General features: G+C 40.7%; 5 protein-coding genes and 2 long non-coding RNA genes across 9 annotated transcripts; 4 read left to right on the forward strand and 3 right to left on the reverse strand.

The window, feature by feature from the left end:
* Positions 1–660: 660 nt before the first annotated feature.
* On the reverse strand, positions 661–4,576 carry LOC116922999 (proton channel OtopLc). The gene is made up of 13 exons (XM_032929518.2): positions 4,455–4,576; positions 4,175–4,292; positions 3,799–4,068; positions 3,476–3,733; positions 3,292–3,406; positions 3,118–3,217; positions 2,854–3,051; positions 2,598–2,758; positions 2,326–2,527; positions 2,091–2,242; positions 1,591–2,013; positions 1,229–1,525; positions 661–1,138 (listed from the first exon to the last, which is right to left on the reverse strand). The coding sequence occupies exons 1-13, from the start codon at positions 4,519–4,521 to the stop codon at positions 917–919; spliced, it is 2,583 nt and encodes an 860-aa protein (XP_032785409.2). The 5' UTR covers positions 4,522–4,576; the 3' UTR covers positions 661–916.
* Positions 4,577–8,656: 4,080 nt separating this feature from the next.
* LOC116922991 (eukaryotic translation initiation factor 4 gamma 2) lies at positions 8,657–12,806 on the forward strand. Its single transcript, XM_032929506.2, has 5 exons — positions 8,657–8,706; positions 8,884–8,995; positions 9,137–10,132; positions 10,228–11,901; positions 11,970–12,806. The coding sequence occupies exons 3-5, from the start codon at positions 9,287–9,289 to the stop codon at positions 12,033–12,035; spliced, it is 2,586 nt and encodes an 861-aa protein (XP_032785397.2). The 5' UTR covers positions 8,657–8,706; positions 8,884–8,995; positions 9,137–9,286; the 3' UTR covers positions 12,036–12,806.
* A 1,903-nt stretch (positions 12,807–14,709) lies between these two features.
* Positions 14,710–18,471, forward strand: LOC116923046 (pyridine nucleotide-disulfide oxidoreductase domain-containing protein 2). 3 transcript variants are annotated; one of them, XM_045168220.1, is made up of 17 exons: positions 14,710–15,216; positions 15,371–15,454; positions 15,531–15,542; positions 15,635–15,729; positions 15,783–15,938; positions 16,004–16,240; positions 16,310–16,353; positions 16,421–16,509; positions 16,607–16,677; positions 16,794–17,001; positions 17,064–17,226; positions 17,302–17,385; positions 17,452–17,457; positions 17,523–17,586; positions 17,655–17,762; positions 17,838–18,091; positions 18,148–18,471. In XM_045168220.1, the coding sequence occupies exons 1-16, from the start codon at positions 15,039–15,041 to the stop codon at positions 18,054–18,056; spliced, it is 1,818 nt and encodes a 605-aa protein (XP_045024155.1). In that variant the 5' UTR covers positions 14,710–15,038; the 3' UTR covers positions 18,057–18,091; positions 18,148–18,471. The 3 variants fall into 3 exon arrangements, with proteins under 3 accessions (XP_045024155.1, XP_032785485.2, XP_032785480.2); XM_032929594.2 differs by having other exon boundaries at positions 18,268–18,471; XM_032929589.2 differs by having other exon boundaries at positions 17,838–18,471.
* Positions 18,472–19,627: 1,156 nt separating this feature from the next.
* On the forward strand, positions 19,628–20,592 carry LOC116923089 (neuropeptide-like protein 31). The gene is made up of 5 exons (XM_032929601.2): positions 19,628–19,788; positions 19,856–19,985; positions 20,127–20,159; positions 20,230–20,334; positions 20,399–20,592. Exons 1-5 carry the CDS (start codon positions 19,774–19,776, stop codon positions 20,413–20,415), a joined length of 300 nt encoding a protein of 99 aa, XP_032785492.1. The 5' UTR covers positions 19,628–19,773; the 3' UTR covers positions 20,416–20,592.
* A 132-nt stretch (positions 20,593–20,724) lies between these two features.
* Positions 20,725–21,416, reverse strand: LOC116923069. The gene is made up of 2 exons (XM_032929599.2): positions 21,260–21,416; positions 20,725–21,167 (listed from the first exon to the last, which is right to left on the reverse strand). Exons 1-2 carry the CDS (start codon positions 21,272–21,274, stop codon positions 20,847–20,849), a joined length of 336 nt encoding a protein of 111 aa, XP_032785490.1. The 5' UTR covers positions 21,275–21,416; the 3' UTR covers positions 20,725–20,846.
* A 1,312-nt stretch (positions 21,417–22,728) lies between these two features.
* On the forward strand, positions 22,729–24,962 carry LOC123469376. Its single transcript, XR_006642605.1, has 2 exons — positions 22,729–24,123; positions 24,292–24,962. It is a non-coding gene; the product is annotated as an uncharacterized LOC123469376 (long non-coding RNA).
* LOC116923095 lies at positions 24,418–25,704 on the reverse strand. The gene is made up of 2 exons (XR_004394341.2): positions 24,803–25,704; positions 24,418–24,698 (listed from the first exon to the last, which is right to left on the reverse strand). It is a non-coding gene; the product is annotated as an uncharacterized LOC116923095 (long non-coding RNA).
* Positions 25,705–26,182: the final 478 nt, after the last annotated feature.

Here is a 26,182-nt window from a genome sequence, read left to right on the forward strand (position 1 = left end):
TAACTATTTCACAATGTCTTTCACCTACCGTGAAAGAGTTTATGATAGGACCGTTTTCGTCCATTAAAGAAAACAAAAACAATAAGGTGGTTGATAATTGGAATAAGGTGTTTGGTGCTCTCCTGTTTCGAAGGGAATTCAACTGTCCGTCTCTTGTTCTACATGATTCGATTAATGATTCGGTCAATTACTACTTTTCTTTTGAGAATTATTGCATCGGTGGAAAACACAATGACGTAACGTTAGGAAATATCTTGGTTAATTTAAGTTTCTAGACACGTTTTTTCACCCATATTGCTAATTCAAATTCTTTTTTCTTCTTAGACTATTCTCCAGTTCCTTATACCCGTCCGATTCGTAACGTTCGAAGGAATTTTCATATTTTATGGAAATTTGTTTTTTAAATAAGGAAAAAGTAACCGATCAAAATGCTTGCTATATATATGCTATATATGCTGGTTCACGATTCTCCCCTAAAACGAGAAAGACCACTGCATTGCGTAACCTGTCAATCGATATTGCACAAGCTACTTCTAAGAATGATTACGTCAGCGCCTGTCATAGCCGACCATCGTACGGGCCAATAATTCTCTGCGTCTTTTTTTAATCCTCTAACTTTCATTTGCGTCCTCGAAATTATTAATGACACAGGTCGTCCCATCGCGTTTATACTTGTATTTTATAATCACATTGGTATCTTATGTTAACATCACGCAAGTTAGAATCCTCTGTCGATATTATTTTGTTTAGTTGATTGCTGCTTATAGATTGAGCTCTGTAATAACTATGGTGACGAACCGTAACGGCAATACTGTACTGTATATTTTGAATGTACAGACTGCTTAGAATAACATTGCCAAACTCTTTTGGCATGTAGAGGAGACTGTCTGTCCTAATGGGAATGGATAAAGTGGAACTACACGCTCGCTTGCTGCTGCAACGGTAAATGGTTGTGTCTCTCAGAGACTTTGTAGCACCGCTTCCATATTTCGCAGAGGCAAACGGTCGAATGATAGCGGTAAAAGATGGCAAGTGGCGAGCTGATGTTGGTGATGATAGTCCATGGCCATTGACCAAAAAACTGAGATTGGACCGGATGGGCATCGAATCGACTCTTTTCCAACGTGATGATGGCCCACTGTTTCATTCACCCCCAAAATAATATTCATTAGATTAAAAAAAATAACTAGACTAGTTTAGCAGATAAGCTGTAATAAAATATATATACCATTGCAAAGTTGGTGACCATTAAGAAAGTCACAACCTCACGGCCAGGTTTGCGCTGTTCCTGACGTCTAGTGTACAGGTGTCGCTTGGACGAGCCCAGCACAAAGACAGTTTGAGCAACGGCCTGCACGACGGCCGTCAGTGCATTGATGAGCACTAACATCCTATCCGGATGGTCGCTAAACTGTGTCCCAACTATGGTAAAAACGTTGTAGGAGATGACGCCAGTTAGAGCGACAATAAGTAGAATATTGTCCAGGTCGAGCGGATGAGAAGCGTCGAATTGCAACTGGCTCACCTGGGATTAAATTATCAAACAAATCATGTGACAATTGCTATCCTCTTTCAGCTCACAGAACATACCTGTATAATTCCAATCAGGACGGCAATTAACGTCATGATGTAAAGAATAAGCTCGGTCAGGTGGACGATGGTGATGGCTGTGCTTTTATAGTCGTCTCGATGGATCAGAACAAAGAAAAGGATCATGGATAAAATACTCAAAACCAGGACAAATATTCCGAAGAAGAGGCCATTGTTGGCATTTGTGCAATCGACGGAATAGTGGTGAGGTGAACGACGTTGAGAATAAGGATAAAAGTTTCCACCGGGTGTCCGTGGAGTTCGAGCACCTGCAGGAGAGTCAGACCTCGAACGGGCCGACCAGTGATGATGGTCCACTTCTCCCGTATGCTTCCATATTTCGTACATAATTGCAGCGCAGATGAGAGAATACTCGATGGCACAAGGGAACAGAAAGGGACTAGCATTTTGCGTTAATGTGCCCTTTAATATTAACCAAAAAGAACATGTTACTTTTGATATAACGAGAGAAGTAAAAAAAAAAAACGAAGATGGCTGACCATCAAGTCTGAACGGTGGCATTCATCCGATAGCGTTCGCTTGACCAACCGATGCTGATGGATTTCATTTTGTCCGTCCAGCAAAATGGCACCGACAGTCTTGTTCACCCAATGCCCGATCACGGCCGAAGCGTAAGGGCTCTGTTCTTCCGCTACAAGACGTATCCAACAATTATTTCATGTTTTTCAATCGTTTTCAAAGCTACCTTTGTCTATAACTCAATCTGTCAAAAACCTGCTATTTGAACGGGCTCTTCGCCATGTACGAGCACGAGATGCTGGTCCATTTCATGGTCATCACCATACTGCTTGAAGTGGAGGATCTCGTGCTTGGTCTCCTGGATGATGACGTTAAGCCAGACACAGAGATTTGTCGCTATGACGTGCATCATTCCGAATCGAGCTACAATAATGTTACTGTTCTTGATGATCTGGATCTGAATCAGTGGGAATACAGGGTGTAATAATTTCTATTTTTTATTTGGACAACAAAAAGGTTGCACATACCTTTGCGTTGAGGAAAACAAAATACATTTGAAAAAATGTAAAGAGCATTCGAGAGGCAGGTTGGACTGCCATCATGATGTCGTCGCATAGCGGATTGGATGACATTTCAAAATACTGGGCAAATTCCAAACCCGAGTAGATCATCGATCCTACACCAAATACTGCTCCGTCCCAAATGTAAGGCGGATTTTATATTGCAGAAGAAATATTAAAGTTTATCTGAAGCTACGCAATTTGCGTGTCGATTGGAACGTACCGACAGCTCCCATTCGAAGGTAGAACGATCCGTGATTAGCGCTTCGTCTGGGATCGAGTTCTTTGCCAAGAGTCACCCGTAATCTGGTAGTCATAATGTCCTCCATGGTCAAACCATCGCTTTGGAAGACATCGTCATTGCCAGCCTCCATTTTCGCACATTTCTTGGCTTTGATACGCTGTACCATTTGAAACCAACCTGGATCAGAGTGTCGTTTAACTCAAGAGCCAAGTAGCGACGACACTGCGAATGAAGTCAACTTACGTTTTTTCCACGTCAACGAAAAGTTGAACTGAGTTTTTAAGAGGATGTAGATGTAGCCAAAGAAACCAATGGCAACAAAATAGAGGTAAGCGTAGAAACCCTGTTCCAACGCGACAAATTGCATTTTGTTTGTCACTTTTTTCTCTGTGATATCTGATTTTTTTTTTTCTTTACCTCGTAATAGTGTGACGGGATTTTGCTTGAAATGACTTGGGAAGTAGGAAAAGCCACCCCCATTACGACCAACATGATACCGTAAAGCGCGCTCAGTATGTCCACAGTAGCTTGCCTTTTAACGACCCATCGTTTTTATTTCCTCTTGATTTGTTTAAACTAAATGGAGCTTGAACGAACTTACTTGCCTTGTTGTTTCCACAGTTTGACCATCTTCTCCGGATTATTCCGTTGGTGCGTCAGTGTATTTAGTCCGCTAAATGCCGGCAAAGACGTTCGATCGTTGATCAATGGTAACGGCTGGGCCAAGGTAATTTCGTTCCGAGGGTGTTTCAGTGGCCCGTCTTGGAGCTGTTTACCTTTGACGGTCTTTAGAAGTGATTCTTGTTCCATTTTCGCCACTTCTTCAGCCGTAGGTGCGCTGCTTTCCACCATGATTCCACTTGATGTAATCATTGGCAATAATGAAAATCTCAGTACGAAGGTGTGTCCAAGTGTTTTGTATACCTGTCTTGTGATTCGGGCGTGACTGGATGTTTCTCCGGATTCACCTCATCCGCGTTCGCATCGCAGATGCAGGTTTTCTTTGTCTGGGGTTTGACCTCAATCGGTTTTGGATGGGACGATGTTGAGTGATGGGACAAATTTCTGACGGCTGTGCAAATGAATTCGATGGACGTTCTTTTCCTTGGATGCTTGACAACTCCATCTATCTCGGATGGGGATGCGCATAACACACCATTCTTCGATTGGCCAACTTCATCCACTCCTTCCCAGCTTCGAGTTAATAAAAAATGAAATCACAATTTACATTTTTCTTTGAAGGATGCTAGATTGTTTGTTCCGTTACTATCGATCTGCCCAACAATTTTTCAAAACTTACCGGACTCGAGAAGTCATCTCTGTTTGAAATTCCGAAGCAGCTTGTGCTGCTAAACGGCTTGACTGGGTTTTTTGTTGAACAAAAGCAGCTGGGTCCTCCCTCGAGATGAAAGATGGAACTAGAAACCGAAGAAAAAAAAAATTCACGAAAATATTTGTGCTGCCGTTCGTCGATCACAATTGATACTCCGATTAATCCATGACGGAAAAAGAACGAGACCCGTCACGGCTAATACTATCACTATAATAAACTGGGAAGACCTAATGCCCCAGCAGAATACCTTCTCTTTTTTCTTCCAAAATTGCAAAGATAATAGAGAAGAAGTGGTGGACATTGGCAGGAATCATGTGATTTTTGTACCCCACGTGCCTCAGCCACACCTCTGGCGTCCTTTATGTGAATTGCGGTTATTAAATCATGTGAGATGTCGTATCATCTATATATCGTCACTATTAAAAAACAAACAAAAAACAAAGCAATCACATGACTGAGATGTCGTCAGGCGTGAAAGAGCAAAGAAAGCCGTTTTAGTACAAGGGGTCGGTAAGCGGGAGTCATGCGGCTTCGGGAAAAATACTTGCGTAAAGGTTCAGTTCACGGTCGTTATCTCACTGGAATGATGATTGAATGACCTAAAAAAGAAACTTAAACCTATCGTCACATGATTTGCTTATTTAAGTAAACAAATAAATAATAACACTCGTCTGGCTGATGATTCAAAAACTTCCCATCACAGCGGGAGTTTGAACATAACTGTGAAGCAGGAAGCCTGTTTAAAAGTTGATGGCCTGTGCGAAGATCGATCAATCCCGGATTGGGTGATTTTTATTTATTGAGTTCATTCTTGCTTTTTGTTGACCTTCTTGGGATTCCCCGAAAAGACAGAGAATCCCGCAATACTTACCGTGAATTTTTGTGCAAGCCATCGAATTTGGAAGTTAGTGTCAATTTTGGTTGTGTTCATTAACTTCGAATGATTGCTTAGGAACTCGGCCATGAAGTGGATGAAAGGCTTCTATCTACCCAATTTTCTGACTTAAAAAAATTACAAACCATTACGGGAATTTGCGCGCGGCAAGGTCACTAGAGCTGTCAAACTGTCTGATAAACTTTTCATTTCCCTTGCTGCTTACACATCAGTTGGAACCAGACATGCCGATGATTAAGCTAGTTTACGGCTCCTTATAGTCTTTAATGCACGACAACGCGCATTTTCTAGTCTCGTTTATCCGTTCGACGAAGTGAAATCCAATTCTAAATGTCGATAATATGGAAAGAAAACATAATTCACTGTTGTTAAAGACGGTTTTTTTTTTGTTTTTTTTTGTTATTTTTTATTTTTTTTTTTTTTTACTCGTTTCTAAATTTAACTTGGATAGGATATGATTCAGGCAGCAACAACACCTATCCGCCATTTTGTCCTGTTCTCGACTCACGTATGAATTTCCCTTTTCTTCCCTCATGGGAAATGTTATATTGATCTTGCCCAGTCAGGTCTCCTTGTACCGTCTAACCAGTTTCTATTCATGCATTTTCAGGTACATAATTGTGTGTATGAACATTTTTTTTTTTTTTTAAATTGAAAAAGTAATAACGTTGGAAAGAACTTGTCGATATTCGTCGCAAAGTGATAGTTCCAGCAGGAACTGTAGGAGCTATTAATATTTTCGGTGGCAGAATTACATCAATATTTTCTGAATTCGTATGTCAAATTCTGGGCACCACCATACTGCAAATCGATAACTTTGGAAGGAGAAATCGAAACGACCTGCTTGGACCTAAAATTCAATCACGATGGCCAGTGCGCCTTTTCACAGAAATTAAATATCCGTAAATATCACTTTCACTCTACTTTGGAATTCTGTTTTTCGCACGAAATTGGCATCGGCTCGATGACACATATTTTAAGATGTCATTAGAATATTTGACTGCAGGGAAAGGTCAGTTCTATGTCAAGTTTAAAAAAACTGTTCATTAAAAACGAATTAGTCTTCTGTAACCAATTTTCATTATTGATAGAAATAACAATAAAATTGTAACAAAATGAATCTTATTCTGCATAAGTTTTATTGCTGTTTTTTAATTCCATAAGGAGGTCGTCAATGTTATGTTGTCATTGCCAATGCAGAAAAGCATCCACGATCGATATTTAATATTCCAATACTTTATTATCTTCAAGGCCGTTTCCAAGACCTGTGAATCACACGCGTCGTGTACTTGCCTCTCAAAATGGCTTTGTATGCTCGGCCGCGGGATCGGCGAGAAAGTAGCTAAAACAAAACCTTGAAAAAGTCTATTCACCGATCACGTAGCCTAAGCCTGTTGTTCGCTTTTTAAGATTGCAAGGGTATTCTAACATATATTAGTATAATGAAAAAAGATAAAATAAATGGCAAAATTAGGTGGGTTTCGTTCAACTTGCGAGGCTTTCATTTTACATTTTATTATCTTTTCAGTTGTCGTTGAAACTGCATATTATGGAATAGCATATTTTAATCTTGAAAATCTTTCATCTTGGATGGCTCTCCGCCAAATTGCAAATTTTCACGTCACAGATCTATTGTGCCAGATGAGTGTTTCCATCTATGCTAAAATCTCCGTGCGTAACCGCTAGGTGCCGCCGTGGAATGGAGATTAACCACGCCATCTATTAGTAGACTGCGAAAATATCGGCTGAAGTGCAGTACCAACGACAGGGGAAGGGTAAGAGGAGAATTGTAGAGAAGCCTCCCAGTTGCCGACTCTTTTCCATAGTCCCGTTTGGCAAACTGGGTAGGGCGGAAGTCATCAGCCTTGCCTCCACTGAAAATAGTATAGGCTTCCATCACTCAGAAGATTCGAGCGTTGTAAGTACATTTCCAATTTTTTTTTTCTTTCGTTAGAACTTGAGCTATTTATCACGTTTTTCCGCCATGTTTTTCTTTGTCTTGGGTACAAGTCGGATAATATCCGACGCCACTCGACAGGCATCGCGACTGTGAACCGTGAAACAAGTGACGAATCGCTTGAAGAATTCACTAGAACAAAGGGATTTGTCTGTCTGCTTTGCATCCAATTAGTAGCATCGCCAATCGAAGGGGTATGCGAATCAAAGCTTGTTTTAGTGTAATGAGAAACACCATGTTCGGAGTAATCCGATAGCAAGAAAAGCGGAGTCTTTACTTTCATGGTTGCATCTAATTAGGGTTTGGCAGATAAAATGTGTTACGAAATGGACGTAAAAATGCAACATCCCACAAACCTTCACATGGCGCCCTCTCGAGACGCTAAAGGTCGTTTACCTTTCTATCCAATTCATATTTCTCCTTAAAAAAAAAAAATGAACGATGCAACTAAATCTTGAACTCGAAAGCTTCGTCTGCGCCGTTTTGAGAATTATGTGCTTCCGCTTTAAAAACTAGACATTCTTTTAGGGAAGCCATCTTTTTTTTACGGGGAAAGACTCGTTTTGGTGCGTCCCTTCGGGCCCTGAGGGTAGCTAGGGCTTTTTGGAATGTGTCTCGGTCCAAGTGCGTGTGTGTACGCAGAGAAATGTGGAGACCTTGATATTGGTGTGTAGGTGCCATTGAACTTATTTCGGAAATGGGCGTCCATCGCCTTCAAGTTATTATGCACTTAGCGAAGATTGCGTGAACTTGTGTGTAGTGAACAAGCCGTGGCTTACACCGAAGTAACCGTAGGTGTCAACCCCGAGATGTCGATCAATATTTAGACATCGGATGCGATTCGTGAAGTAGAATATAGCACGCTAGGACAGCCAAAGAGAAAAGAAGGCTGCAGCTACCACCCTCATCCGGTGCGTAATATTGATTTTGATTGCGTGCGCCCTTCGTTCCTATTTAGTGCTTTTAGCCCGCACGGTTGTGTATCGTAGTAGTCTTGTTTCTATCCCTTGCGTCATCTGCAGGGTTGGGGAATGTACCCTCCCACTTTTCGAGGGTTTTCCTTTGCGCCTGCGTTGCTTTTTTCGTGGAACCGAGTATAATGTTGACGTAACATATGTATAGGTTATCGTTCTACGTGCAAGAGAAACTTCTTTTTCGAGAATTCTCGCCCACGTCATCTTAATAAGCAAGTGAAGTCTTTGAGGAAACGGAGCCCTTGAGAAATAGGAAAACCGTCGGCCTTGGGCATATTGCGAATTGGTAAAAGGAAAGAAAATTTAGGTCACTGACAAAGAATTCTCCTTCATGAATTACCGCCCCCCTCCCTCTCCCCATTAGTTCAACGTTCCAAGTTCGACAGTAGAGGGCTCTTAGTCCGACAGTCTAAAGTGTGTTGCGAAACTCGTTTGCGTCAAATACACGTCGTCGTCTTACTGCTACTCTACGCATTATATTACGACATTTAGCCAGTGAAACATCAATTGACTCATCTGTGTCCCCATTTCATTTTCTCTAGCTTCACTTACTTGTGAAAAGAACGCAGTTGGGACGTGTCTCTCCATAATTTTTCACCTTGGCGGGCCCAATTCAAAGCAAAACGGACGGGCAGCGAGGACACGGGGGTGCTTCTCGTAGCCTAGGAGGAAGGTAACAGATAAATAATACATTTCATCCTTGTCCCTTTTTAGTTCATTACCATGCATAACTTGTTACTCCCTTGCCATATATGGAAGGTAGGAATGGTGTCAAACTATTTCCCAGTGTCCTGCTTTTTGTGTCGCTTGAAGACTATTCTCCTTTTCTGATCAGTTTTCTCTTTTTCAGGGACGATCCACGCTCCCAAGTGTCCACAGGCAATCGCAGATGGATTCCTCCCAGTACTTACAAACGAGATGCACCTTCTAATGAAAATAAGAATGACATCGTCTTTCGAAAGGTGAACAATGTGTTAACTTAAATCTAGTTTATTTTTCAAGTTTAACAGTTGTGAGATTATTAACATCTTTTTACATTGCAAGAACTTCTTTAGGTTATGTAATCTATGGTATTCTAATTCTTTGATATTTCATTTTCCTAGGTTCGCGGTATCCTAAACAAACTAACTCCAGAAAAGTTCGAAAAGTTGAGCGATGATTTGCTGTGCATAGGGTTGGACTCTCCTACCATCTTAAAGGGAGTGATTTTACTCATCTTTGAGAAGGCTTTAGATGAACCCAAGTACAGTTCTATGTATGCACAGCTGTGCAGGCGACTGTCTGAAGAAGCCCCCAATTTTGAGCCACCTACTAACGCCAACGGCAGTACTCCCAGTATCTCTACCTTCCGGCAGCTATTGCTTGCCAAGTGCCGTGTCGAGTTTGAAAATCGTTCGGCCGCTCAAGAGGTCTTCGAAAGCCGCGATGGCTCTCTCACAGCCGACGAGGAAGAGCAACGTCAGACGGCCAAGCGTAAAATGCTTGGCAACATTAAGTTTATTGGTGAATTGGGCAAGTTGGGTATGTTGCAGGGAGCCATCCTCCATATGTGTATCCAACAGCTCTTGGAGAGGAAGCGCAGGGGAGGCATTCGTGAGATGGCAGAAGATTTGGAATGTTTATGCCAGATCATGAGAACCTGTGGTAGGATTCTCGACATCGACAAGGCTAAATCCTTGATGGATCAATATTTTGACCGGATGGCTGCATATGCCGTCAACCAAGAGCTGCCCTCGCGGATTCGTTTCATGATGCAGGATTCCATCGACCTGCGTACAAATCACTGGCAGCCACGTAAAATCGCCTCGACTGACGGGCCTCGAACCATTCAACAGATTCGAGAAGAAGCTGCCCGAGACAGTGGCGTCTACCTACCACCACCTGGCTCCCACCTCATGCAAGGTATGCATCGTGGTGGCATGGGAGGTGGTGCTTCTGGTCCTGGTGGTATGGGAATCAGTCCCCCGTCAGGACTGTTTCCTGTTTCACGTTCGGGTCTTAAAGGACCAATTGGCATCGGACTTGAAGATGTCTTTGGTTCTCTTCCCTTGGGAGCCGTTAGTATTGGTACCGGCCCTGGGGTCATTCCATCCATGCAGGTTAGAAAAAACCATTCAAGCATTTTGTGTCTGTATTAATTTTAGTCTTTTGTGGTATATCTAAATTACTCGTTTTATTTTTTATTTAATATTAGGATGGCTATGGATATGATAGTGATTCTACTCACAACAGTCACGGGCATAACCCAAATATGTACCGTGGACGTCCGTCATACGGTAGTACGGGTAGCGGTGCTAGTGGAGGTGGTGGAGGAAGCTACTCGTCAAACCGGTCATCCAACAATGGCGTCGGCAACTATAATGGCGGTAGCAATAACAAACAATTCTCGGCTCAAAATCACCACCAGCAGAACATTAACCAAGCCAATAATGCCAAAAACGACCTTCCACCGCGCTTCAAGAAAATGATGATGACTCAACAGAGGAGTCAAGGCAGCACGGAAGAAGTCAGTCTCCGTCCGCCAGCCAATTCGATGGTACACAAACCCAAACCACCGACTGTAATATTATCGAAGTCCGTCACGACCAACGTTTCTGCCGCAAACAACCATATAACCGGACCTTTGGGTCCTCTATTGGATGCCGCCCTCCCTCTTACTAATTCAGCGGCAATATCTAATTCATTCAAGACCCCTGGTATGGGTATAAATCAACAAGAGATGAAGCCCGTTGGGGGAAAAACTATGGGTTCTACTGCTGCCGATAAACTGAGATCTCCACGGAAAGACCAAGGTCCCACAAAGGAAGACATAGTTAAACAAGCGGAAACTGTATTGGAAGACTTACTAAATCATCAGAAAGTGGAGGTTAGTGTCACTGCCCTAAAGGAGATCAAATCAATTGAACGGTTTTGGACTCACGTTTTGGCTCGTCTGATGGCCAAAGTTTTGGAGAAAACGGACGCGGAGCGAGAGCTAGTTAGCCAGCTGATGGTTCAACTAAAGAAAGAATCGCTCATTACACCGTCTAACTTTTTCGACGGTTACAAGGAGTTAGTCTCTCAACTGCCCGAAATAGAGAACGATGTGCCTCGAGCCAAATCTTTTGTGGCTGGATTGGCTGCTCGCGCAGTTATTGATGAACTTTCTACACTTGCTGATTTGGCACGTCCATTGGAAGGTGGATACCAATATCCCCTGTTCCTCTTGACACTACAACAACTGCACAAGATTCAGGCCACGGAAAAGTCTGTCCTGATCAAGTTGTTTAACGATTCAAAGGTTCAGCTGATGAATATGCTTCCAGAACTTGACCGCAACAAGGACAGGCTTGGTGAAATTTTGGACGATCGCGGTCTTAGTTTCCTCTTTCCCCTTTTACGCATCCAATCTGATCTGTGGAAACAGATTCAAGCCGATCCTACTCCCGCTCAGTTCTATAAGTGGATTAAAGAGAATGTAGACCAGTCCTGCTACACGATGCCGGGCTTTATTTCGGCCTTATTTGCCGTTCTTCTCAAATACATCGCTCAAGAATCGGCTCTCAGCGACGTACCTACGACTAACGGAACAACGGAAAACGGGTCCATTGTCACCGCAACGGACAAGATGACCCAGGAGAAAGAAAAAGAACTCTTGGAACGTTATCGACCCGTCCTGCAGGCTTTCCTACATGATCATGTCTCACTCCAAGTCACCGTTCTGCACGCCCTTCAGGCTTTCTGTCACGGACTTAACTTTCCCAAAGGTATGCTTCTGCGCTGGTTCGTCCTCCTGTACGACCACGAGATAATCGAAGAAGATGCCTTCCTCAAGTGGAAGGAGGATCTTACCGACGTTACGCCTGGCAAAGGCAAAGCTCTCTTTCAGGTAAATTTGGTTGATAGCAATTCCGTCTTGTTCAGAAAATGATCCTAACTTGCATTTTTTTTTTTTAGGTAAATAACTGGCTCATGTGGCTTGAACAAGCAGAATCCGATGAAGACGAAGACGGTGATGCTTAAGAAGATTTTAGGAACTTATGAAAACACGGCACAAAACAAGGAGAAAGCACAGCGCGCTTTACGCATACTCCTACCAAGCGACTAAAAGAACGGCCTTTGAAGAAGTGACTTTTTTTTTGCCCTATTGGTCCATAGATGTTGGCCTCTTTGGTCTATGCCGTTGCCGAATATATCCTTGGATTGATTGAATGCGAATCACGTGGGAGAACGAAAAAAAAAAATCTTTTACTGTCGACTCAATTCTTTCGTTAACGTGCTGTGTTCTTTTGTTGCGCTTTGTTTTGTTCTTTTTCTTCTCTTGCCCTCCCCTCTTTCGGTTTCCTGCGCCGAATGCGCTCTTTGGCAATATGTTCAGAGTCCTTTGATGCTTTACGGCTCGTCCCTTACTTTAGTTCTAATCAAATTGAACAGACAAAAAGCTAGAAACATTTTCTTTCATCTCGCCCAGGAAGATGTTTTTTCTTTAGCCGAGGTCAATAGCCGAAGGTCTAACACCTAAATAGCTAAACAAAAATTTTCTCTTGAGTTTCCTCTTTCCTCATGGACCCCCACTAAATTTTTAAAGGAAATGGCCGACAAGGCTTTTTTGAAAACATCTTTTTAAAGGGGAAGATTTTAAAACAAATTCTATTTCAACACACCTTTAAATTTGTTGCAACTGGGGATTAGCTGATTTCCATAAAGTGTGTGATTGTAACTGCTCCCTCTTCGCTAATTTTTTCTCTGATCGACTTGCACTTCAGAAAACAAAATGAAATGATTTCAAATTTATCCAGCGCACTTGTTTTGTTCTTCTTTTTTTTTTTTTTTTCGGTTCAAGACTTAATATCAACCGATTTCCAGTAGAAATGATTTGTTGCTTGCATTTGTTTGCAGAGCTTGTTTGCCGAAAGACGTTTAGGGACAATTGCAGTACGTGAAGGAATTATTCTAAAAATAAATGAGTTTGAAATAAAAGTTCGTCATTTTACGTCCGTTTACTTGGTGCAGGTATATGATGAGATTCATTTAAGCCATTAATTGCAAGGTCCTTCGTATGTGTTGGGACCTGACGTATGCCGGCATGAGGGACAAAGGTTGATTTACTATCGATTTCAGATATTTGTGCCCTGATGTACAGAGTAGTATAATCACCTTTCCACTAAAAATATGTAGCTTCTTCACTAATTTATGGTAAGGTGAAATCTACCCATTTTGTACCGTACAATGTAAAGCCTTAATTTAACGTTATTTTAGAAATTTAAGGTGCGTCATGAAGTAACTGCAAACTAAGCCATCAGGATGAAGGTGTGTATTCAACTGAACCGAAGGCCTTAGCACCTACATAACGTTTCATGGTGAATCTGGAGTAATGATGCATAATTGAAGTCAATTTTCGCTCGGAGCTCATTTCTGGGTAAGCCCCTCTGCCTAGAAGGAAAAATTTCATAATTTAAAACACGTTAAGTTTGAATTGGCTTAAGCTGGTTCTATCTGGTGAGCACAAGGATGTGGTACAGCTTTTCTTTGCATAACACAAGAATCTAGAGGCTCCAACAGTTCAGATTTCCATAAAAAGGCCAGGGTTTGGAACTGAACGATGCATTCGAAATCTTAACATTCAAGAAGAAACAGCCGTACTCGACTAGTTATAGCAACTCAGATTCGAAAATGTTCAACTGCAAGGTAAACAGTTTTATTTATTTGTTTAAACCTGTAGCCAATCAAATTTACCTAAACAACGATGCATTTCAGGCGCTGTTGGTTTTACTAGTGCTGGTTCACTGTGTTTTGACCATGCCAAGTGTAGTTCAAAGACAAGCTCCAGCTTCAAACGTCAACGAAGTGACGGCCAACGCCAACTACAGAACGAGCAGAAAAAGAAATTGCAATTTATGCATGTTTGAAGACGGATGGGGTTGGGAAGAATACTCAGACGGATATGGTGGATACAATAGATTCCGAGGATCGATTAGGAACAGTGGATATGGCGGATATTATGGCGGATATGGTAACCGATACGGAGGTAATATACCCAGAACGTAATCTTTAAAGTTTTAACCTGTTGCATGTACGTATGTACGATACGTATGTACGTATGTACGTATGTACGAAAACAGGTTACTATGGGTGATTAACAACAGTCAGAAGAACATTCGTCATTACAAAATGTAAGCATTACACACGAAATATTTTATACCTCTTGTTATGTCGTGGTTCGTTATTTATCTATTTTGAAGCACTGCAATAAAGCAATACATTTACTCAATACAACGAGAAAGTATAAAACTTTTAAACATCCGTTCATCCCCATGATTAACTCGTTGTCAGAGGAATTGAATGACCTAAACTATTATACAATGCAAATAAAAAACAGTTAAGACAGCATGAAGGATCAAAAGATTTTAGGGCTATGCTAATGTATGGAAAGATGTTTTGTTACCCAGCCCTTCCACCTCAGAGTTTCTTTCTACTATAGGAAAGGGAGACCTTTTTGGAAAATGATTTTCTTTCTTTTAGCTTTTTGCTTCTGATCTTTAGGGGGGAGGTAATGGAAGAGAAAAACAAGGTTGGGTTTCTTCTTTAGTAACAAAACGTTGCATCAAGCAGTAGTCGCTCGGTTTCAGAGCAAGTTCGTTCTTGGGACTTATGGTAAGCCACGTAGATTTCCTAAGCCATTTCGCGTCTAGAACTCTAAATTCATTCCTTAACAACGAGGAAAATGACACAATGTTTGTGTACCCTATCTCCAGTTATTTGACTGCCCATAGAAGGGAAGGGGGTGTAGTACTGTCGTCTACTACAACCTCAATACCAATTGGGTGTGTGTTCAGTTTATCTGCTGTGGTGCCAGCGTGAATGTTGTTTTGACTATCTTGGTGGAAAGTTATGAGACTGCATATTCGATGTTATCTATAATCAACTGAGTAGTTGCAGGACGTCTGATTTTGTGGCCGGTCTTCAATAGCACAAGTAGTCAGTTTTCGTATAAGGACTCCCGAATACTTTCAGTGTTTTCCCGTCATGTCTTTGAGCTCTGTACTTCGTTTCTATCGTTTCCCATCAAAACAGTTGGTTATATCGGCAACTGCAATTCGTTACGTGAGTTCTGCAAGCAACAAGGGATCATCATCTAGCTGTTTGAGTTATCCCGGCAAACCAAAACATTCAAGTTCATACCAAGCAATAGTAATTGGGGCAGGTGATTCTATGCACATTGACTTGTGATTGTTTCTTGTAGTGATAAAGCTTTCATTTGCACAAGATCCATAGTTGCATTTCAGACTGATTGTTAAAGCCATAATATCTACCTTACATATAGTAGCTGATAATCTGTTTATTTATAATTTTTTAAGGACATAATGGTCTGGTTGCTGCTGCTTATCTCCAGTTGGCAGGCTTTAAAAAAGTATGCGTCCTTGAACGCAGGCATGTCGTAGGTAAACAATAAATTGAAAATTCTTTTTTTTTTTTAACAGAAGTTCTTCAATAATCCAAGCATATTTTTAATTAAAGGTGGTGCTGCCGGTAAATTGCATTTGAACTATACGTAGCTACAGCATACAGTTCTTTATTACTTTATGCCATAGCACTGAATAATACCATGTTTTCAAATTAAGTGACGGAGGAAATAATCCCAGGATTTCATTTCTCCCGTGCATCCTATTTACTCAGTTTATTGCGCCCATCGATTATCAACGATTTGGAGCTCAAGGTAACACGAGAATGTGTCAACTGACGTGAACTAGTTACTAAACATGAGTTTAGAAACACGGATTGAAGCTTCATCTGCGTGATCCAAGTTCCTACACTCCACTTTCTACCAATCACTGGAAAACGGGGGGAGCTCGTTCGCTAACATTATCTAGTGACATTGAATTCAACCGAAAGCAAATCTCGAAATTCTCCAAACATGACGCCGAGGTATTCAGTTCGATTCTTTTGTCAGTTTTTTGTTAACATAAGTCGAAAGACATTGGACTTCATAGGCCTACGAGAACTACGAAAAATGGCTGTCGCGGTTAGTGGCTGCCATCGACCCTCTCATTGATTCAAAAACCATTGATTTGAATTTCCCGGGTTCGTTTTATTCGAATGTCAAGAGTTTGATGGCAGTGGCTAAAAGCGCTTACAAACTTCGCAAAGAAATCGGATCGTTTTACGATTTAATGACGGCTCCCGCTAGCAAACTGCTCGACCAGTTCTTCGAATCGGAACCTCTCAAGGTACGCCATTCTTTCGAAAGTGCTTTCGTTTGAAAAAAAAGTAAGGTAACCATAATCGTATTGCGCAAGGCAACCCTCGCAACTGATGCGGTGATAGGCGCAATGATGGGACCGTAAGATGAATTTTCCACTGAAAGCGCATTACGTTTGCATTGTTTACACTGAAACATTTTTGCATAGTCACTCGATCGGAAGCGGATACGTTTTACTACACCACGTCATGGGAGGAGTTGAGGGGAAGCAAGGAGCTTGGGCCTACCCGGAAGGAGGTAAAGAAAATCTGATTGATTTAACTGAAGCTAGCTAATTGATGCTGGAATATGCTTTGTAAATTGGTTTGCTTATCATATAAAAAAAATTAAACAGGAATGGGAGCTGTGTCTAACGCCATGGCGAAATCAGCTGTTGAGAAAGGGGCGACGATTTTCACAGACCAGGCAAGTGGAAAAATCCAGTTTATGATTACTCACTTTGACATTCGGGAAAGGACATTGGGTTTCCTATTCACTTCCTTTGTTTTGCTTTATATTTTTATTTCCATTTTATTTTTTAGACAGTAAAAGAAATTATGGTGGGTGATGATGGAAGTGTTGCAGGTGTTCGCTTAGACGACGAAACGGAAATCTTCTCCAAGGTTGTTCTTTCAAATGCTACACCTCACGTCACATTCGTTAATCTATTACCATCCGGAGCACTTCCTGAATCGTACCTCAATAAAGTTAAATCGGTTGACTACACATCACCGGTGACAAAGATTAATGGTCTGTGATAGTTTTGATTCGATTGGGTTTTCACTTTTTTTAACTTTTGTTTCTGCGTTTAGTTGCACTTAACGCATTGCCAAACTTCCTTGCCGATCCACATCAGACGCTGGGGATGGGAAAAGCTACTCCGCATCATCGTTGCACGATCCATTTGAATTGCGAAGAGAGTCACATGCTCAATAAAGCGTTCCAGCAAGGCCAACAAGGGTTGATTCCCGACAGGTATACCGCAATTTATATTCACTTCATGTCTTTAGTTTTTCGCAAAATCTTATTAATTATCTCGTGGTCAATTAGGCCAATGATTGAAATGACTATACCATCTTCATTAGATTCGACAATCTCACCGAAAGGCTGTCACGTAGCTCTTCTCTTCACTCAGTATGTACAGCCTCATCATGATGAAATGGAGTTTTAATAATACTAATTGTTGAATTTGAATATTAGATACACGTAAGTAGGATCACGCCTCTTGTTCGTGCGGCATGTGTAAAAGGCAATTTTGATTTCGTTTAAAGTCCCTACGAACTGCAGAATGGGGTTCAATGGGATGACCATTGGAAGGAGGTTTATGCCAAGAGGGTAAAATGAATTATTTTGATGCGTCATCTCTAGACTAATAACAATAAAGAAAAATTAATGCGATTTAGATATTCCAACAAATCGACGAATACGCTCCTGGGTTCCAGCAGAGCATTGTGGGATATGAAGTTCTCACACCTCCTGATCTTGAGCGCATTTTTGGGCTAACAGGAGGAGTAAATGCCATTCATTTATTTACTCTTAATTCGAGTTAAGTCTTGTTTGAACTACCTCATTTGATTGGAAATTAGAACATTTTTCACGGAGCCATTAGTCTGGACCAACTGTATTTATCTCGTCCGTTTTCCTCCTGGAAAGCGCATAACCAAAGAGATCACTACCCTTCGTTACCTCGGACGCCAATCAAAGGACTTTACATCTGTGGAAGTGGAGCTCACCCTGGTGGCGGTGTTATGGGTACTCCGGGACGCTTGGCAGCTGAACTTGTCGTCGAAGAAAGCAGACGTTAAACCTTCTGCTATCCGTGAATGCAAATAAGCCCCAGGTATTAAAATTCTTGGGGTGTTCATATTTTTCAATCTTGCCAATCATGCAATGTAGGTATATAACATAGTATAACAGTTTGATGAAGAATCGTTCAGCTTCGTGCGTTCAATGCGAAATTGCAATGTCGATGACTTTGATGGATATTTTTTTCCATTAATGTCTGCGTTACCGTAGAATGGCATCTGCTGCGTGGATTTCATTGGCCACTCCTATCGTTGTAACTCTTCTATCCAATTTTAACTGCCACGGATATCGACGATATAAAACCTTGAATATGCACATGACGGGAGTTATTTTCCAGTAAAAACGAGTTTTGTTCGTTTTGTTTTGTCGCAGCTACAAGTGAATCGAAGACAATAAAGATGTAGCCACAAAAGACGAGGAGGATCTCCTTCATAAACTTTTTAATAAACCAGTTCATTTCCTTAGCAAAGAAGATAATTTTAGTGTAGAAAAGGAGCAAGGAGTTTCAACTTCTACATGAAAGACAGCACGCAAAGGATATGTCCAGCCGCTATGTCAAAGTACAATCCGCCCACGTTTGCTGAAAACCACAAGGCATTTAATGAAACATAAGATAAAGGTAATGCCAGTGGAATAAAACCCTGTCTTTATATTGCCAGTTATGATCGGAGGATAATAAGAAGCGGATGACATTAATTCGTTGCCGGCAGCGGACAACTGCTGAGGTTATTGCTCCGGCGATGGAATTGCGGTTTCAGCAATGGCCAGTCCATTAGGATAGCACTAGGTGTAAACTCCAGCAGTGCGTGGCAATAATACGGAACATTTCTTGATGGACAGACTGCGAATGGCCTTCAACAATCTACCAAGCGCATTTCTATTAGTTCAAGAAATGTTTCTCTGTTAGTTTTTTATTTCGATTCCAACCAAATGGATTTTTTGAAAATTAAAAACTCCAACATAACGATTTCGAAGAAGGCTTCAACACGAAAACCCACGCGATTACGCGTTTTCATTTTGCACCATCAGCGGTCATTAAACTCTATTCATCTTCACGATTTATGCAAAGGCTTGTCGTCTTTGTCCAGTTCAAGTACACAAGTATGATCACCATGATCGGTCAAAAAAGTAAAGAAGAATGATCCAGCAGATTCAACTGAAATTGCGGAAGTGATTCAACCGCAATGTATTTTCTCTAGCGGCAGAGGAGGCAATTTTAGCCCGACCAAATGTCGTTTTTTTTTTTCTTTTTCGGTCGTGACAACCGTCTTACAGGGGATTTACTTAGCGTGAACCATTTTATTTATTTATGTTTTTTTTCTCAACGGTATTCATACTAAAAGTTCCGGGAGGATGAGCCAAAATTAGTGTCAGCTTTTGCCTAGGGCCGGGTGTGAGGGAAGCCCCCTGCATAAAGAGGAGAAAAAAAAATGTTTATCAAGCTGGTTTTTACTGGATGCGAGGGGAAAACCAACTGCATGTGTCTAATACCTCGTGCGGATCGAGAACATCCACTAGAGGCCAATTCTTTTCCCCTTTGGCAACAACACACATATTCAATAACAATAACAAATGCGTGCATGGCATCAGAACGAACGCGCTTGGTGCACGACTGGTATATAAACCACACGCCAGTTTAGACCAAAACACTCTCAAACCGAGGAGCAAACAAGACAGAGATTCAGCTCTTCTAGTATCATCTAAAACTCGAGAAAAATGTTCAGCTACAAGGTAACATTTCCCTTCTATTATTATTTAGCTGTTTTGTATTTAAGGATTAAGTGTTGTGGTTATACAGTTGCTGCTGGTTTGCCTTATGGTCGTTCATTGCGTCCTAAGCTTGCCCGTCGGAGATGAATTGGTTGGTGGTGAAAACAGTGCCGAAGACCAGGATGTTGATGACCTTTTGACTGCCGAACATCACAGAGGTAAATATTTAGTTTACTGTGCAAAATTTTGACGAGTCATAGCAACCAAACCGACTGTGATGTTTTCATTGGCTAATAATGTTTTAGAATTTACTCTATTCTATTAAAATTAATTCTGGTTTTATTTTGATTAATGTTAAGGAGGATACGGCGGCTATTACAGACCAAGCTACGGTAAATGAATCATATTTGCTGGAAGAAAGTGTAGTTAGAGATCTTAACTCTTTAATCATTTCTAAATTAGGATACGGCGGTTATGGCGGCTACGGAGGCTACGGAGGTTACGGAGGTTACGGAGGTTACGGTGGATATGGTGGACACGGACATGGACATCACCACCATCACCATGGTAATCAATCGTGAATGAATTACTTTGAGTTATACCTATAGCATTATAATACGGTTAATTATAGGTTACTACGGCAAGTAAACGTGACACCTAACATTTCTTCGCAAACAGCCCTGATCCACAAGTTGTTACCTTCCATTGACTGCAGATCGCCAGTTCTCCATTTCTTATTTGTTATTCCGTTGTTATCTATTCGTTATCTTCTTTTAAGGAGCATGCTTAAATCGGCAATAAACCTTATGACATTTGGCTCTCAAATTGATGCGGTGTTTTTTCCTTTCAACGACACGGGGTCAGTCGTTTTGGCCATCCATATCAACGGTCTTCCATAGCAGAAGAATAGCTAAGCAAAGTGTGATTTGATTTAATAGATGCAAGAAATTTTGAGAATCTAGTGCAAAAATGTTCGTGTTTATTTAATAACTGAACCTATGCACATGGTGGATGAACCATTCCGAGAATCGACGAACTGATTCTACAAGACTGCGGCTACACATGTAGGTGAACATGGTTTAGTAATAATAATTATCGTAATAATTGGGTGGAGGGTAATAAGTAGGCGGATAGTAATAGGTCGGTGCATAGTAGTTCGGTTGATGATGATTGGCCACCACCGCCCCAGTTGCGGCTCCAGCGATAAATCCGTGATGATGGCGTCGGCCATCAGAGCGACGTAATCGGGCTGAGGTGTAATATGAATCACTTGATTCGGTGTCTGACGAAAAAGGTGACACTTCTTGATTGAAGGAATCCGTATTGGTTTCATCATCAGTCGGCCTACCGTCAGCAAAAGCGCTGAATGCCAAGAGGCTCGTCAAAACAATCACTACGAGCTTTAACGAAAGAAAACATTTTAGAAAGTGAATTATGAGAATACGGCGGATAATAGTCTAGTAGAAAAATGCAAAACAAAAACAAAAATTACCTGGAAAGCTTTCATGATGTCCTGTATTGTTGGTGGTTGAAGAAGACAAAAAGGATGTCTTTGACAGGTTTCTTTCAAAGGTTAACTGAAAATGGACTGGCCTTTTGTCTTTTTATATGACGTTTATATACCTCAAACAGTTTTAGGAAAGTAAATAGTAAGCACAAGGTTTTACCAATTTATTTCGTAACTCGACTTCAGGTGTATATACAGTTTAAAAGCGTCAGCATGACTAAGGTTTTTCCTAAATTGAAGATAGCCTATATTTCCTTTGAAGATTATTTCTTTAACATGGACCATGAAAGACAGAACGTAATGTTTGAATTGCCTTTAGGATGGATCAAACAATTCTTAAAGCATTTCCACCCATACTTGGTAAGACAAGAATGAAAAAAATCGGGTTGTTGGCAAAAGTGCTGATTAGTCACTTTGAATGCGAATGACTCAAAACTATGAGTAGGCCACGACGTGAAAACGAAATCAGTTTTCGTGATCCACGTTTAATTTGGAATTGAAATCATGTATAGTTTGCTATTATTTAGATTTTAGCAAAAAAACAAAGTAAGCCCGACTTTTTAAGCCCGACTTTTTGTACAAAAAATGGGGCTTCAAACTTTTGACTAAATTGTTTAATTTTTATAGGAATATCTAAGTTTAAAACAATAAATAGAAAATAGAAAAAGTCGGGCTTATTTTGGCGGACTTATTTTTCTTTTTAGCTGTAAAAATAAGTACAATATGTTCAAATTTCAAGACGTAGCAGTAAAAACGTTTATGATCGTGTATACATGATTAAGAAATATTTGTTCAGTCACATTTGCGGAACTCTGTACGATATAATATTCTTATAACATGAATCTTGTTAGCCGTTGCAGTTACAGCCGTTGCTGTAGGACGAAGGATAATAAGTAGGCGGGTAATAATAACTCGGCGCATAGTATGTCGGATGCCTGTTATTAGCCACAACCGCCCCAACGGCTGCTCCAGCGAGAAAGGGTCGATGTCTAGCGTGTCGAGTCAGTTCGGGCAAATCAGAATTGGTTTTCAATCCATCAATAGGGGGTGATGAATACGATACATCTGGATAGATGGAGTATGCATTCGTTTCATCGTCAGTACTCTCTGATAATGTACTGACAATCAAGAAGCTCACCAGTATCATCAACTTGAATAGCTTCACGAAAAATGCATTTAAAAAGTAGAATCAACAAGATAAATCCTGCATCGTAATCGAGGTCGTATAAAAATTCTTACCTGCGTACACTTCATGATCGGGTTGTCTTTTTCTTCTACAGTGTTAGTATAGAAATCTGTTTTTGTCGAACCTGTTGGCTATAGTGATTGCCGATAAAAATACCTTCAAACCAGAAGCCTTGGCCTTTTATACCATTGTCAGCATGGTAGAAATTAACGGTTTCAGGAAACAAAGAAAATGTGATTTCCTTGAGCATTGTCCCATCCGAAATTTATGCATATTTACTCATCATCGTGAGTGAGTGCATGACTGATGATTTTTTGTGTGTCCGCCGTGATTCGATATCCAGAATATGTGGCCTTTTAAATCTCTGTTTTGGATGGAAGGAGATTCAGGATTCTGATTGTTTTTTTTGTTTTTTTTACTGAATTATAAATAATGACGCAAGAATTTGTTTGACACTTTTGCAATAAGGAACATGATGCAAGCACATTTCATCAATTTCATTGTGAGAGCAAAAAAAAAATTGCTGGGTAAATCCCGATGAAATCAACGTGAAATGCTTACGACAGCTAAGGTATATATGGAATAAGAATCAGGAGAGTAGCTCAACTTTTCTCCTTAAATATGGTTTGTAATGTAAATTGATAAATATGCCCTGTAGTGAACCACTTAGACAATCCGAGTTAGACCTCAATGATTGTATTACTTTTCATTTTGTTTAGCTATCCCTCTAACGCACCTGAACCAACATAACATCCCACATTCCCACATAGTATATAATACCATATTTAAAAAGAATTACTTCAGAAATCACAAAGAATTTATCATAGAAACCATCAATAACACAAAAGGTAACGTATACAGCAACAGTCAAATGAAAGTCATCCTACTAAAACAAGCATTAACCAAATAAAATGCCTCCAAATCCAGGAGCTGCTGCGCCGTATTGTGGGTTCTGAATATTCACAGGCGGTCTTTCGAAATTCTCCGAATACTCGAACGGTGGCACTGGACCAGATGGACCAGCTGGGTAATAATAACTGCGTCTGGACGACATCCAAGAAATATCTTTTCGGGCTGAATTTCTTCCAGGCTGATACGAACTTGTTCGTACAAAGCCGATATTTTTGTCGTGAAAATATTGACGATTCATTATAGGAATCCTGAAAAGAAAGGTCCCTTCAGCGATGGAAGTCATCACCAACGCGACGAGGCAGATAACTAACTACGTTCCGTTTTCCGATTAAATTTAAAAGTATGAGAATGAAATGGGGAGCTTAATGTAAAATGAACTATAGCCTAAGATATACGTTACCAAAGAGCGGGACATTCTCGTTCGGCTGTTACTGGAACTCTTGGCATTTCCAGGATAAACACCTCGGTTTTATACAGTTGGTGTCTTTTCCGCCAAAGCTTTGTTCTTACAGCGATTGGGTTGTTTATTTGTGATGTAAAAAGTCTCAAAAACAATCGTCTGGGAGGTTTATAGTAATAAAGCTTATCTCTTAAAGCGCATCTTGCATACCTAATTTCTTTGATACAGCACCAGCCTTGACATTGGCCCCTTGACTTTGGTTGCGGGCAAAATAAGGAATACGCGGTACCACTCTACTCTCCACTCGGAGACTAATGACCTCTTGACCACGAAAGATTTTCCACACCAAAGGTGCGTCGAAGTTCTTTCTTTCTTTTTTTTCCAACTTGTATTATTTATTGTTATGCATTGATTTAGATTTGAATGTGCCACCTTCCTAATATTTTTATGGAAGTTATTTAGTACTAGGAAGTTTTACTGTGTTGTCCTTAAAGAATTTTCTTTTTTTTTTTTTTGCAGTAAAATTTGACTGTGGCTGGTATTATGAAATTTTATATCCATTTACTGGAAGGAATTACCTGGAATAAAATTCTACCTCGTCAAACAAAAAAATAACGACAAACAATCGATGGTGAAGTACAGAAGTATAGAAGCAAAATGGTTTATTATAGAAATTAATATCAAACATAACAACTGCGTCACCAATATTTGATTTCGGAACAGAAAATATTTGATGTGTTTTAACCATATCGTCGACTCCATCAGCCGAAGATGATTCCACCAAAACCTAGAGGGCCAGTCCTGCTCTGGTGTGACTGCTGCCTTCGTGCCGCCATATTGTTAAGAATTCGGTAACTGGGCCACGGATAGAATTTCAAAGGAACGGAAAGAACGGTGTAGGCAAGAACCAGAAAGACGAGGACAAACTATCCACACCGATGACATCGAAATCCATAAGTGGTATACGTATAATGTTAAACGAATAAGCAATTATCAACAGTTTCAGAAATAACAAATGTCAAAACATTACCAGAAGACGATTCATTTTCAAACGTGGCTATAGTGGGACCTCTCGAACGAAGAGAAATTGATCCGGAGACTTGGATTTGTTGAGTGTTGATACTGAGCTTTTGTATGTCCTCTATTTATATTGGCGCAGATTTCTCCATAATACTACAAATGTTACAATACGTCCCACTGTTTCGTCGCTCGACTGATATTCGAAGTTTCAATTGCGAAATGTTTATCAGGCAATAAGTACCAGACTATCCATACCAAACATGTGATTCCCCGAATCGTCTTTAGGTAGACAGTGGAGGTGTGTCGCACACATTTTCTCGAGTCATATCATGTACGTCCTGATGCGTTTAGCTAGTAGCCTTGACAATGTACTCGCAACACAAGTTGAAGGCTTCCCGCAGCATCCAATTTTCTTGGTAAAACTGACGGTGCCAGAGAAAAACGAAGTTCGTATCTTTGAACAACAAGCTCTGAATCAGAAGAATTTGTTCAGATGGAAATTCGTACTTTTACTAATTATAACACCTAAAATGTTTTAAAGTTAACTTAAATCAATGAGGGTCAGAATCGCCTTTAAGTTTGATTCAGTGTTCAGTTCGATCAATTACGTTGTGTCCTTGGCGGCTTTGAAAACGCATTGAATCGCCATAAAATTAACATGCGCGCGGTAAACTTTGCCGCTAAGTCAGAACAGGATCTTTCCGTAAGATTGCATCGATCTTGGCTCGCGTACGTGGTCAGAACACTGGCTCGCCATTCGCGAATCACGTAGGATGCGTAGCATTGACATTGAAAAAGGTGAAAAGGACGGCAAAATACCATTTGATTTGCACCGCGCAAAAACAGGCACTCCCGTCCCATCTACACGACACCCCCACCAAATGTGTTGCTTCCAAGAAATGTCCCTTCAACCTTGAGCGATTGAATTGAGAAAAACAAAAGTTCAAGTTCATGTCCCACATTACAACAGTATAGTCGCTTTCAAGTTGCGATAAACGGTAATAGAGCGAAACAGATCGCCTGAAAGCAAATAATTTAAGCCTCGTTTTGCTCTGTTCCATGTCCATTACAAAATCAAGAATGAATATTTCTTTCCACGACTGAAAATCGCTGAAAAGCTACCAGGCATTGACAGGTAAAATGTTTAAAGAAGGTTCTCGTGAAAGATACCATATGCCTTTCAGACTGCGAGATGAAAAGCACTAAAATCTTTTAATTGCTGAGAAGTTGTTTGCGGAAAAATATCTCTTTCAGAGAATGAAGATTGTTTGCGCAATTCGCCAAGATCGTTAATAGTTTAGTTTCTAGACAAGAGAACGTAACATTGGCATTGAAAATGCAATAATGGCATAGTTCCAATGATTCAAGGCTTCGCCTGCGGGAGTCGGTC

Source organism: Daphnia magna, linkage group LG1 (genome assembly GCF_020631705.1).
Source record: "Daphnia magna isolate NIES linkage group LG1, ASM2063170v1.1, whole genome shotgun sequence".
NCBI classification, from domain to species: Eukaryota; Metazoa; Arthropoda; class Branchiopoda; order Diplostraca; family Daphniidae; genus Daphnia; species Daphnia magna.